General features: G+C 37.4%; 2 protein-coding genes across 10 annotated transcripts in view; both read right to left on the bottom strand.

Annotated features, from left to right (window-relative positions):
• Positions 1 to 13,770, bottom strand: part of CADPS2 (calcium dependent secretion activator 2) — a 556,850-nt gene that overhangs the window by 333,430 nt on the left and 209,650 nt on the right. The gene's annotated exons all lie outside the window — the stretch shown is intronic.
• On the bottom strand, positions 7,916 to 13,638 carry RNF133 (ring finger protein 133). Its single transcript, XM_079149825.1, has one exon. The coding sequence runs from the start codon at positions 13,043 to 13,045 to the stop codon at positions 11,915 to 11,917; it is 1,131 nt and encodes a 376-aa protein (XP_079005951.1). The 5' UTR covers positions 13,046 to 13,638; the 3' UTR covers positions 7,916 to 11,914.

Raw genomic sequence — 13,770 nt, 5'->3', positions numbered from 1 at the left:
AGGCCTTCACGTGTGTGGCAATGGTATTTACCCTCAAACCAAAGCAGATACTAGAAGTTTTTTTTTTTTTTTTTTTTTTTAGGGTAAAGTCAAAAGCATAGAGAAGAAAAGACACATGGCTGTGGTCATGGACACAGCATGAAAGAGTCAAGAAGTCAAGACAAAGATTAGTCTCACTCTAGAGGTACCCTCTTCACCACTGCAATCAAATCTGTGGATTTTTCCATTTACGGTTTGGTATATTGAGCTGAGGAGGGCAGGAAGGGGATGGACTAGTACAGATTAGGAGAAAGACTGTGTTCCTGTTATTCTCTACGTTCTTGGCAGAGCATTACACTGCTTTATGGTCTTTCTTTCTTCTGAGCCCTCCTGGCAATCTCTGTACTCTCTGAAGTATTAGATGCACCTGCTTTGTACTGTCTCCTGCTTCAACTGTGAACTAAGGAGAGCTGCACCTTGTAAGCCTCAGTAGGGTCTGAAGCATTCCATACTCAAATTTCAAAGGAAATCATTAGATCCTGGTAGTGGTGATGGATTTTGAAAAGTTATTGAACCCAAAGTTGGTGTTTGAACAGTGTGGAATGGAGTTTTCATGGATTAAAATAAATAAAATAAATACAAGCATCAAAGAGCAAATTTTAATGAAGTCAATTTATTTAATATCCTAACAGTTGAAACTCTTAAGTGCCAACAGGTCAATTTTTTGTCATATTATTATTAACAGTGAATTAAGGTTTTTTTTTTTTGTTGTTGTTGTTGTTGTTGTTGTTGTTATAATTTAATGATCTTTCTTGTCTGGAACAAAATAAGATTAAAAAAAGAAAAGGGCTTTACCTGAACTATTTTTACTGATCTGTGAATTCCAAAGGTTTGGAAACCACTTATTTAACCAACCCTTATCAAATGTGAAGAAATCACACTTAAAACTCACAAAAAATAATCTCTTTTGCCTAAAAAACATTTAGGTGAGACATAGCTATGTCCAGACCTTTATCTAACACCTACGAAACAGCTGATCTCAAAAGACCCTTCCTTAGAACTAATCCAAATCCCTCATATCAGATCCAAAGCCCTTAAATCACATCTAAAGGCCCAAACTGCCAAGGTGTTCTTCAGTTTTTGTAGGGACTCAGCCCACACCCAGGTGAATAGAAATATGATTTGAGAAGTATAAACTTTTCTTTTTGGAAAAAAATTACACTATATTCCCATTGTCTTATCAATATTGTCAAGTTGTTCCACAGCTTTTTTCTTCTAATACCAGCTCATAGCAGATCCCTTAGTTTTCCTTTGCAGATGTTTTGAAACTCTGATCAGCTAAATCTCCCAAAACCAATGGCAAATTCTCCTTAACCCGGTAACCAGAGAGACTAAAAGGGAGGAATTTACCAAGAAACTCATTATAAACACAAATATGACAAGAGAGGTAGCTCATTGGACACTACTGGGACTTCTAAAACACATGACATTGCACAATAAGGAAATTCACTTGCTTAGCGATTTCATGTAATGTCTCATGATGTGAGGAAAAGTCTAAAAGTTCCTAGGTTGTGTTACCTTCTATTCTGTGAAGAAAAGTGGTTGGGTTTCTCCCATCATTATAATGGTATAGAAAATAAATTTTAGCTTGTTGCTTTGGAAGCCTCCTACATGCTTAAAAACGATTTTATTAAGTGCAGCAAGCAAAATGAGTCTCCCCTCTCACATTTTTGTTATACATTTCAGAGTAAGTCAAACACATGATTTGTATTTTATAAATATTTCATAATGGATTGGAAATCAATCAATACCAGTTTTTTTGCACCTGACTCAATGTTTCAAGAAACTTTTCTTTGAGAAGATAAGTGATGTACCAATGTTGACCAAGAAGTTTTCCAGAGTGAAGACATTTCTAAAAACCAAATCGTATTTTCCACAATGTTGCCAGGACACCAGAGAATGAGTTACTACCCTCTCAAATCCAAGGTTTAAAAAACATGAATCCTGAGGATGACATGTTATTTACTCTTGATAACTCAAGATCTGCAGCTGAGAAATAAATGAAAAAAGAAAAATTTTGGAAAGTAAATCAACCTTAAAAGCAAACATTCTGTTAAGTTAAAGAAAAATGAATCAAAAACTTGTTGACTAAATTTCCCTGGCATATAGTGCTCTGAATCAATATTTGTTGAATGGATTTTGTAGTTTATTTCTTGTAGTTATTTATTTTTCCACCAGATGGCAACTATGCATGGAATAACAATGTTATTGTTTTTAAATTCCAGAATCTAATTCTCAGGATCAGGAGCGACCCTCTGAGGTATAAATCCAATCACCCTCCCACAGTTCAAATTCCCTTACCACCACCTTCCCTGAAATGACATCCAAACAATTATCAAGCTCCTTTAAGGAAGAGAAACTGCACTCTGAATAGGCTGTCTACAGGCAGGAATAACTTCTGAAAAGTTCTTTGTTTCCAGGTGGCAAGGTCTCCCAGGTAGCTGTCATTCTCTCACTTAGTTCTAACTCCCATAATAACAAAGAAAATCTAAATTTGTCCCAAGGCTATTCTTCAAGCGTTTGATGGACACCAACACTGTCCTCTGCCTTCCTGGCTTAATATGACTCAGAAATGACTCAGATGACCAGAGATCCTTACCATCCTGGTGGTTCTCCTTACCACATGCTTCACTTCTATGGGATCATTTATTTCTTTCATGTCTTTGTTCAAACATTTATCTTCTTGGTGACAACTTTTCTACTTAAATCTGCAACTCTTTCTTTTGTTCTGTTTTTTCTACATAGCACTTATAATTATCCAACATAATATGTATATTTTTATCCCACTTAAAAACTAAGCTCTATGAGGGTAAGGAGTTTTGTATGGTTCACCACTGTTTTTTCAGGGCAATAAGTATTCACTAAATGAACCAATTGATCTGCTATTTCATAATCAAGAAGAAAAGGGCAGTAATTGTATTAGTAGCCATGCTGCTACCAATGAAATAGTAGTCAAAACACCTTTTCATCTGGCCCACTTACATGCCCCATAGGACTGTTTGCACTTATTTTCAGCTACATTTTTAGGAAAGGAAAAATTAAGTCTCCCTCCAATAATCCTGAAGTTTATTTTTGAACCAGTTAGGAATTTACATGTTTCCATTCTGAATTTCATATTTTGCCCACGTTTATAGTACTTCAATTACTCTGCTAGTCAGTTTTCCATCACTGTAACAAAATACCTGAGATAATCAACTTACACGGGCTCGTGGTTTCATAGATTTCAGTCCATGGCTGGTTAAGTCCACTGTTTGGGCCTGTAGCAAGAATGAACATCACAGTGGGGAGCACAAGGCTGTTGACCTCATGGTGGCCAGGAAGCAAAATGAGAGGAAAAGGAGCCAGGCTTCTAAAATTCTCTGCAAGAGCCCCCCTGCCCCCTTGACCCAACTTCCTTCCATTCTTCCCTACTTCCTTCCATTCATCCCCCAACAGCACCATCATTTGGGGAATGAGCCTTCAACACATGAGGTTTGGGAAGACACTTAAGATCTAAGCAGTAACAATGTCTTTTCAGCTGTTTAGTAAATAGGTGGAATTAAAAACTATCTTCCTCCTTCATGGGTTGCCCAGTTATGTGTGCACTGCTTTCTTTCGGCTCTACAGTTTTTTTCTCTATCCTTCAATTTGGAGAATTGCAAATTGTCCAAAATCTATTAATTTTCTCACAACTCCCTTGGCAGTTATGACAATAGTGGCAGATAGAGGAACCAGAACTGGGAGAAAAAATCAGCATTTATATATGTATAAATAATAGACCAAATATACACTTAAAATACACCTAAAAACAGAGGCCCAGTGTTTTCTCTGATATGTGGACGTTAGTTCACAATGGGGGTGGGTTGGGAAGAACAGAGCTACTTTGGATTAAGTAGAGGGAAGTTAAGGGAGGGGAGGGAACAGGAGTGTAGGAAGGAATGAACAAGACACCATTACCCTAGGTACATATATGACTACATGACTGGTGTGATTCTACATCAGGTACAACCAGAAGAATGAGGAATTACACTCCATTTATGTGTGATGTGTCAAAGTGAATACAACTATCATGTATAACTAATTAGAACATACATGTAAAAATCTAAATGTTCCCTATAACAACCATGTACTAATAGCAACTATTATTTCTATATGCATTGATTCATAAGCACTTTCCCTTAACACTAATTTTAATTACAACTTATTGTTGTGTGTGATTCAGCCTAGCTAAAAATGAACTGACCCTCTGATGAGATTCTTAAACTTGAATGTACATCAGAATCAGGTGGAGCACTTGCTGCAACTGATTTCTGGGCCCCCCAAGATTCTGACTCCACTGATCTGGCGTGGGACTAAGGAAAATTTCCAGGTGCTGTGGCTGCTGGCCACTGCTCTGTGCTGCTTTGCTCTGGGGACAGGAAATAAATTCAGGCCATTTGATGTAAAAAACATGTTTTTCAAGAGGCAAGTGCTTTTTAATGCATGAACTTTCAAAGAGAACTGTTATCAATAAAGAAACTGAAAAAAATTTTCACCCCTTTTAAACTTCAGGGGAAAGGCAGCCTACATCAAAACTTCCCTGAGTAAATGACCATTTTTTTTACGCAAAAGTTGCCAAGTGCCTGGTCAGGACTTCCTAAATGAAAACACCCATTGCGTTGACTCAGTGTTTCCTTTTCCCTGACTCAGATGCTCCTGGCACATCCCTTCATCCTCACACGCACATACTGCTATATTTTTTCTAATTCTGTTGAAAATTTCAACCACCAAAGTTCAACCACCCCACCGCTGGCACTTCCAATGTCTTTAGCTGGGATTTTTCTTCCATGGGTCAATCCTTTAAGCAATCAAAACTAGATTTGTCTTAATGCTTTCTACTTTACCTAAAAACTGTATATCAGTATTTGGTTGAAGACCATAAGCTATGAAACCACACCAAGTTCAAGGACAGATTCTCTCATATACTGGCCATTTAATTTGGGCAACTTGCTCAGCTTCTCCAGAGAGGGTTAGTTCTTTGTCTCAAGAATGGGAAGATTAGTATTGCCTGTGTCAGAATAACTGTTATTACTGAATTAGCTTCTACCTGTTAAATACATAATTAAGTGCACCCTGGAATATTATAACTATCCTTACTATTATAATCCACACCATCCCTATCAAAATTGCTAACATTAGCCTGTTGCTGAATACTCCTGGGAAAAAAAAGTCATATAAGCCTTGAAAACTGGGATACTATCAAGTTAGGAGTCACAAAATAGTAATATAAGAATTTGCATAAAAGTGGAAGCAACACCAGTATAAATCATTGGTGAATGAAGTTTTCATGTTAGCAAATTACAATTTAGTACTTGTCCTGTGGCAACATTTTTACCCTTGATTAGTATATAGATGTATATTTTTAGCTATTTATTGAGCAACATTCAGAAGTTCTATGATTTCCTCAAATTTGGAATACGCAGAACTCTTTTTCACCCCAAACTTCCTTCACTTGTTCACCAAATAACACCATATTGTCCAGTGGCCCAAATCAGAAACCACTGGGTTCATCATTGATTCTTCGTTCTTCCTCAACTCTTCCTCACCCATTGTCTCTTCTTCTGTATCCATGATGTGATGCTAAACTGGAGATGAATGGAAGACAAAGCTTATGGGTACAGAGAAGCTTTGAAACTGGTGTTGCCTTAGCCAGCAAAAGAATAAAGTAGAAAATTCTTATCAGCAAATGAAATAATCAAGGACCATATTATCTTGGAGGTCACCCACCCAATTCATCTACCACTGCCTTAGTTTGCACTTTTACCTCATCACTTATTACAACAGTCTCTTGAGTTTCCTTTCTTCCTTTTCAAATTCCTGAATCAAAACTGCACAGGACACTAAAAGCTTTTTTATAATACACTGTCTTTTACATTGCTACCTCCACTAGAATGACCTTCTTCCAAACCCAGCAGTCATCTCACTTCAAATGTTATTTCCTGAAATATTCCTTATTTCTCCAACTGAAATCTATTTGCTCATATTCCCAGACAGCTTTACTAAACTCCATGAAATTTAACCCTTTCGACCTTGGTAGTTTGATTTCTAGATAAACACTTTAGGTAATATGAAAACACACCATATTAAGGAAAATAGAGGGTGAAATTGTGGACTTGACTAGCGTAAAGGCTTTTTGCAAGAGCCCTCTGGCAGTGATTCTCAATCTTGTGTGCCCACTGGAATCACTTGGACAAGTTTATAAATGTTGATGACTGGGTCCCAGCTCAGAGGTGTCCAGATGATTCTAATGCATAACTTAAAAGTACTGCTTTACGGGAAATATGAACAGGAATTAAGAAATTAAGAAAGAATTTTTAAACAATAAATGATCATGCTGTAATCAGAAAATAAACAGGAACCACTTCTCAAGTAATAAGTGGCTGATCTGGAATGGAATTATTGAAAGAAGGCTGTAGGTTAAGAGTAGGCAAAATGATCCTGCAGAAGAAGTTTTAGAGGCAAGTAATTCAGTGGCATTTGATAATGTAAAATGAAAACATTTTGCAATTGGTTCTACAGGGAAGCTGAGAAAGAAAAGAGCTGAGAAAAGAAAAATGGTTAAGAAAAACTGCTTGAAATGAGAGCCAAGAACAAGCCTGAAGAAGCAGTAGAGATGAGAGGTCAAGCAAATTCAAAGACGGACTTTTGAGAAATATGCTCTATACTGGCAAGTTTTCAAAGATGACGGAACCTAATATGTGGCCATATTATGTTCTGGATACAAGGTGTCCCCTTGTCCCAAAGCTCCTGTGTTAATGCAGGAATGTTCAGAGGTAAAGTGATTGGACTGTGAGAGCTGTAACCTCATCAGTCTACCTTAGTTTGAATAAATTGAGAAGTAACTGAATAAAGGTGGGCACGGCTGGAGGAGGTGGGTCACTTCTGAGACCAGGAGTCCAGCTAAGCTTTTCCTTCTCTAAGTTGTTCTTCTCAGGTAGTTTAGTCACAGCATCACAAAAGCTGTCTAAAACAGAAATTGGTACCAGGAGTAGTGTTGTTACTGTGACTAACTTGACCATGTGGTTCAGAAGCCTTTGAAGCTGGTGTGCAGGAAGAATTTGGAAAAGTTCAGAGACAAGTTGGAAAAGAATTAGAACAGTGAAAGAAGGGCTTAATGGGAAATTCAGATGTAAATGCAGAAGACCAGAATGCTGACAAGATTGAGGACTGTGCTCATAAGGTTTCAGAGGGAAATGAGGATTCTATTGGGAATTTGATTCAAGGCCACTCATGTTGTATTCTGGCAAAGAACTTGACTACATTTTGCTCATGTCCTGAGACTTTGTGTGAGGCTTCATTTAAAAATGATAGACTGATTATTCTGACAGAGGAAATTTCAAGGCAACACAGCATTAACTCAGTGGCATGAATATTGCCAGCAGCTTTAAGTCATGTTTACTGTGAGAGTCACAAGCAGAACTAAAAAATTTTAAAAATTTGCAGTTAGTACAGAAAATTTCATGTAAAGCTTAGGCCAAGGAAGGTGTGTCTTTTGAAGAGATTACAGCACCCAAAGAGATGCTTAGTATTTTGTATAGAGAGGAGTAAAAGGTGGGATTCTGGGACGGGTATGCCAGGCTGACTTTCAGTCTTGCTTTGGTGCCATTCCTTCTTTCTATGCCCCTATTCCTGACTTTTGGAATAGTAATGGTAATTTTTATGATATATATATGTATATAATATACATATTATATATACATATTATATATACATATTATATATATATACATATTATATATATAGGATACACACACACACGCACACACACACACAAAGGGTGTGTGTGTGTGCGTGTGTGTGTGTGTGTGTGTGTAAACTTGCTTTAAATTTTTACAGGAGCTCAGAGTAAAGAGTTTGCCTTGAATCTCAGATGAGACTTTGGACTAAGACTTTTGGGTAATACTAAAACTGATAAGACTATGCAACTCTTTGAGATGAACTAAATTAATTTTGTATTTTGAGAGGACCTAAGTTTGGGGGACCATGGGTGAAATGCTATGGTTTGGATATGAGGTGTCTCACAAAATCTCCTGTTAATGCAGGAATGTTCAGAGGTGAAGTAACTGGATTGTGAGAACTGTAATCTTATCAGTCCAACCTAATTTGAATGGACTGGGTCATAACTGTACGCAGGTGGTGTGGCATACCCTGGAAGAGTGCATCTTTTTTTTGGCTCTTTATCCATTCTTTCTGTTTCCTGGGGAGCACAAGCTGAGCAGTTCCTTTGCTGGGGCTTTCCTTCATGACGTGCTGCCTTACCTTGGGCCCAGAGGCATGGAATTGACCAACCATGGACTAACCCTCTGAATCTGTGAACTAAAATATGCTTTTCCTTCTCTAAGTTGTTCTTGTTGGATATCTTGGTCACGGCAATGCAAAATCTGATTAAAATGGGCAATAATATGTTGGTGAACTGGAGATGGAAGTTATAAGCGTAGAGAAATTTTGAAATCAGAGTGACCCTATTCATCAATGATGATGATGACTTTTCATTACAGTACCTGAAATCATCTAGAGAGTATCATGGAGATGTTGAAGACGTAATTTTAAAGAGGAGTGTGATAAGCTGGGATGTAGCTATGAAACGGATTGGGTGGACAGATTTTGCGGGGACACCTCTGACATTTGTGAGGGGGAGCAGATCATCTGTATATTACCACCTAAAAGTATATTACCACCTTCCCCCTCTCCACAAAGTTCTTGCCTTTTAGAAAACCAGGGATGTATTTTAAGATAATTCATGTGCTAGTAAATGTAATAAACTATAATCCTAATTTTTCATCACAAAGAACATTCAATGCAGTAAATATAAAACCAAAGACACTGATGCATTTTAAAAATATAACACATGGTTATGGTAAACAGTAGAATGGGAGGACAAAAGTACCATTAAAATGACCTGATCCACGGTATCCACAAGTGGGGACTTACTCTTTTGGCTTCAACATTTTCCTAAACTCTGATCTTTTCCCTGTTTGATTCCTGCCTGCTGCTTCAAAACCCAGTAAGTCAGAAGAAGGAGAGACTGCTTTACAGTACCCTAAGTCTAAATCCCATCAAAGAAGTCAGCTCCTTGGCTCACAAAATCATTTCAAGGGCTCACAGCAATGCACATAATAGTCCATCAATGTTTTTCCACAGAAAAATTGCATTATACCAACTCTGTAGCAAGAAACAAGGACATTATCACTGCTGTGTCATATAATAAGTAATCAATAGACAAAATACATAATTTTATCCACAGCATCACTTGATCACCAGTAAACAGCCCTAGAACATTTTTCGCTCTAGTAAAAAATTAAATCTAATTTATGCCAGTGCTGATAAAAAAGAAAGTTTAATTTTTATAAGGAGTATCAACCCCCAACTCATCAGGGGGCAAAGAATCAAATTTTCATTTCCAGAGAATGCAAAATCATCCAAAAAGGAGAAGTGCCAGGGAAACCCATTATAATATGGGTACTCAGGGCAAAATAATTCATAAATTTTATTTGTGTCACTAGGAACAAGAGAAAAGTGGCAAACCCACAAAATAGGTAAAAATCTACCGCAATGAATAATATCTAACATTTGACATGGCAGAGCTATTTCCAGGTCCTGGTTATTAAACCCAGAGCAAAAAGTGGTTTATTGATCTGTTTACAACATTCCAAAGACAAGGATTAAAACTGCTATTTTGTTCTGACACATAAGAAACAGCTACATAAAGCCCATATAGTCCACCACCTGTATGTGGGAGGTTCTCAGCAATGACAGTTCCCAAGTTCACTAACTTGACCCTCCCTTCCCACTTCCCATAGGTTCCCTTTAATTAACAGTCATTGAAATTTCTCAAATCAAGACAAGCAAATTGTGTTAAACATTCAATGTTCACATTAATAGGCGTCTTTTAAAGTGAACATGTGGTAATTTCTTACATATGGGAGTAAGTTGAGTCTAAGTTTGACAGTGATACAAAGGAACGAAGGGAAAGAAAGGAGAAATCAACAGGGGTACCCAGGAAGAATGGAAAGAGAACACAATGGCATTCAGAGTGAAATATTCTTCAGGTGCTAAGTTATCACAGAATAAGTATCTCACACAAACTGGCTAGTGACTGTGGCAATCCTAGAACTCTAGATCCAGGAACTGCATGCATATTCATTTCCATATCTCCTATAAATCTCTGGGGCAACCAGAGGAAATCACTGGAGCCACCTTATCAGTTGCCTGCCCCTAGTGCCAGACAAACCTACAGTGGTCAGTCTGAGAATGACACTTATTCCGGTTTAGGAGCTGATCCTCCCAGAGGTGGCTCTCATAGGGACCTCAGCATCTTCTCTTTTCAGGGTGGACTTGGCTACTTAAGGAAGGATTAAACTGGAAACAGCACTCAAAAGAGTGTTCCTACTAAATCATTCAGGAGCCCTGGTGCTATGCAGTTCTTTCAAAGAGTAGCTCTTGTGATTAATATGGTCGAACCTTTTCAGGTTGGGTATAAAAAGTCTGTGTACCAAGCAAGACATCAGCAACACCTCATCATCTGCCCAGTTCTCACTAGGTTCTGACTCTTGCTGGCCCTAGGTACATGCTCATCATCCTTTACATGGTCTCCCTTGGGACTGCAGTTGAAACCAACTACTTCCCTTCTGCCTGTGTCTTAAGTCCAGGATGATTAACTTGAAGTGATTCACAAAATTCCTCTTCACTAGATCTCTCTCTAGAACTGTCCAATAATTCAACTCCCAGTGTTAGCCTGAGAGACTTCAAAGCTTCTCATTAAAATTATGCTGACCTGCTATGCAAATCATGCTAAATTGTGATAATGAATTCTGGACTATTATAATATTTTGTCATGGTGATTTTTGATGAAAATTTTAAGCACTAATTTTCCATTATGCTGTATTATTGGGTTAAACTGCCCAGTTTAACAGATACACATGATACATTATGAAAAATATTTATCCTTATTCATTTATTCACTTAATAATTAAAAAATACTTGAGTGCCAAGCATAGTAATAGATCTTGGGAATACAGTGAACAAAACTAACATGATCCCAAGATGTCAATAAGCATTTCTACATTGTGCTACTTATCTCCAAAATAATATGGCATATTTTAAACATTTAATGGCAAAAAAAATTAAGTGGAATACAGGGGAAGACATAACTAAGTACCATATGAATTCTATAACCTCTCATTCTATGTATTGAAGTCATGTAACAATTATGGTAAGTAATACCAGGTACTAGAATATTTGTTGTTCAGTTAAATAGTACTAGTATTTTATTTTAAAAACTGCCCTCACTATACAGATCACATAAAATCTAATTGCTTGAACAAAACTGTTGATCAAATAATGAAATTTTGTACAGCAAAATTTCTGTGCCAAAAATGTAAAAACCCAGCACATCAAAACTAACATACTGTACTATATTATGAAAAGATAATTTTATTCTTCCTAGCACATAAAGTTTATATTTTCCAAACTTAAATGATTTCTGTATTAGAAGTAACATACAACTATATTATCAGTAATCTCCTTACCAAAAATAAAGTCAAGAATATACACAAAAATATTTCAAAGAAAAAAAATTTCCCCTTGATTTTAAACATGCAGTATACATAGAAATAAACGTTAAGTACACTCACAGGAATAATGAACCTTGGCAAAAAGTTACATTTAGCCTAGGTCAAAAATCAAACCTAAAAATCCTAGTAAACTTTTTTTCTGTGAGGCTTGACAAAGAATGTAGAAAATTACCCAAGTAACAGAAAAGGACACAAAAACCACACTTCAAACAGACAAACTGCTTGTCAGTATTAGCACCTGATTTGACAAACAGGTTTAATCCACTTCCTCAAAGGTCGTGCTGTCAAGGTGAGGAATGTACAGTTTCCAGTACTAAATTAGGCTGACTGGCATTGTTCGGAGAAGCAGGGTACTCCTCCACATGGGTCACTTTTTCTGATGTTATTGCAGGGGGAGGTTCATGATTTGTCTCCTCCTCCCTAGGTGTTAGGGTTTCTGGCATTTCATTTAACATTAGAACTTGCAGAGATTCTGTTCCATCTTCAATATCCACATGAATCCCCAAAGCTTTAAGAATGTCACATTTGCACATGGGGCATGTGCCATGGGCTAGAATCCAGGGGTCAATGCAATTCTTGTGGAAAAAGTGCTTACAAGTCAGAATACGAATTGTATCATTAAGCTTATAAGGTTCAAAACAAACTACACAGCTATCTCCATTTGGATTTAATTCCTCATCCCCCTCTTTTAATACCCTAAGTTGGAGTTGGCCAAAAGCTTTCTTGAGGTCTGTTGTTAATCGCTGCCATCTCCTGTGCTGAATCCTTGCTACCCAAAGTCTTCGAATGTGATAAAAGATGAAATACGCTAAAGTAGCAGTTGTGACAATCATAAAGGAGACAAAGTAGTGATTCATCCAGATGATGTGTTTTCTGCCCACTGCAACCATAGCTGTAACATGAAATCCCTTCTGAATTAAATGCAAAATTTCTGTGCCTTTTAAGTTACCAATCATCACTACAATGGTGTCTTCAAATGCCTGATGAGACATGGGGAAAACCTGATTGCCAGTTCCCGGAAAGTTATAGATGATCACTCCACTGGCTCCCTTGTCGGTTGCTACCTTAATTTTCTGTGTGAAGGTACAACCGCCCCGTTCAATGAGTGCGAGCCACGGCTCCGAGTTCTGTGATCTGCTAAAACTGGTATTGGGATTACATGCATTTTGAGTTTTTCCCTCTGGTGGCACTATAACTCCCGTCACTCTCTTCAAAGCGGAGCTTCTTCCAAATACTCCAGTCTCCCCCAACTCTGACAACATGCGATTCCCAACGTGAAATGATATGTTCATGTAAGCGGTCCACACTGCACTTGCTCCGCAGCAGTTCTGACTACACAGCCAAAGAAAACTGAATTTCACAAGCCAGGAAGATGCAGTGTTGTTTTGCCAAGGGCCAGTCTTGAGGAGAGTCATCTCTCTCTTCGCCTAGTGACTTAAGAACCAACCCAACAGAAAGATGTGGCTTACACATCTGTTGACCATCAATTTAAAACAAGGAAGAAAATAAAATCTTCTGGGTGAAAACAAGACCCACCGTCTCCCAGCATGGTTTTGTAAAAATTCTTAAAGATGTCTTGAGTTTCAGATGTTTTATTAGAGAGAGAAAGAGAAAAACTTTAGATTGAAAAAACATCCCAGTCTCACCACTGTAACTTTAGATACTGCTTACTATTGCATGATGTGATTATGACATAAAAGACCAAGCAGCCAATTGGATAAGAGTTTAGAGCCTGCTATGACTATTGGCTTATACATTTCCAAAGTTGTTATGGAGGGTTTCTATATTGTTATAAGATGGCTTCGATCACTGAGTTACAAATAATGGTTATAGGTAGCACACTGAACTGAAAAACAGATACAAACTTAATGCAACATATGTTCTTTAAAAACATGAAATACTGTACAGTTGACATTTTTCCATCACAAGTGAAGAAAATATGTCCAACAGAGTGACAAGTGTTTTTTTTTTTTTTTTAAAGAATTGCAAACTAGAACTCTGACCAAATATGAGGTCAGAGTGTTGAGTGTGGCAACACTAGTTTTACAAATGTGAATTTAGTCGGCATTAATTATTTATTAACCACATAAACCATTGTACTACCTGTGTCTAATAAAACTTTCTCAGAAGTTTCTTGGGG

Source organism: Sciurus vulgaris (assembly GCF_902686455.1).
Source record: "Sciurus vulgaris genome assembly, chromosome: 8".
Lineage (NCBI taxonomy): Eukaryota > Metazoa > Chordata > Mammalia > Rodentia > Sciuridae > Sciurus > Sciurus vulgaris.
Note: the sequence above shows the minus strand (reverse complement) of the source record. Positions and strands in the feature narration are given on the sequence as shown.

Coding starts and splice junctions, on each gene's coding strand:
- RNF133 (XM_079149825.1), bottom strand. CDS start 13,045: ATGACTCTCCTCAAGACTGGCCCTTGGCAAAACAACACTGCATCTTCC.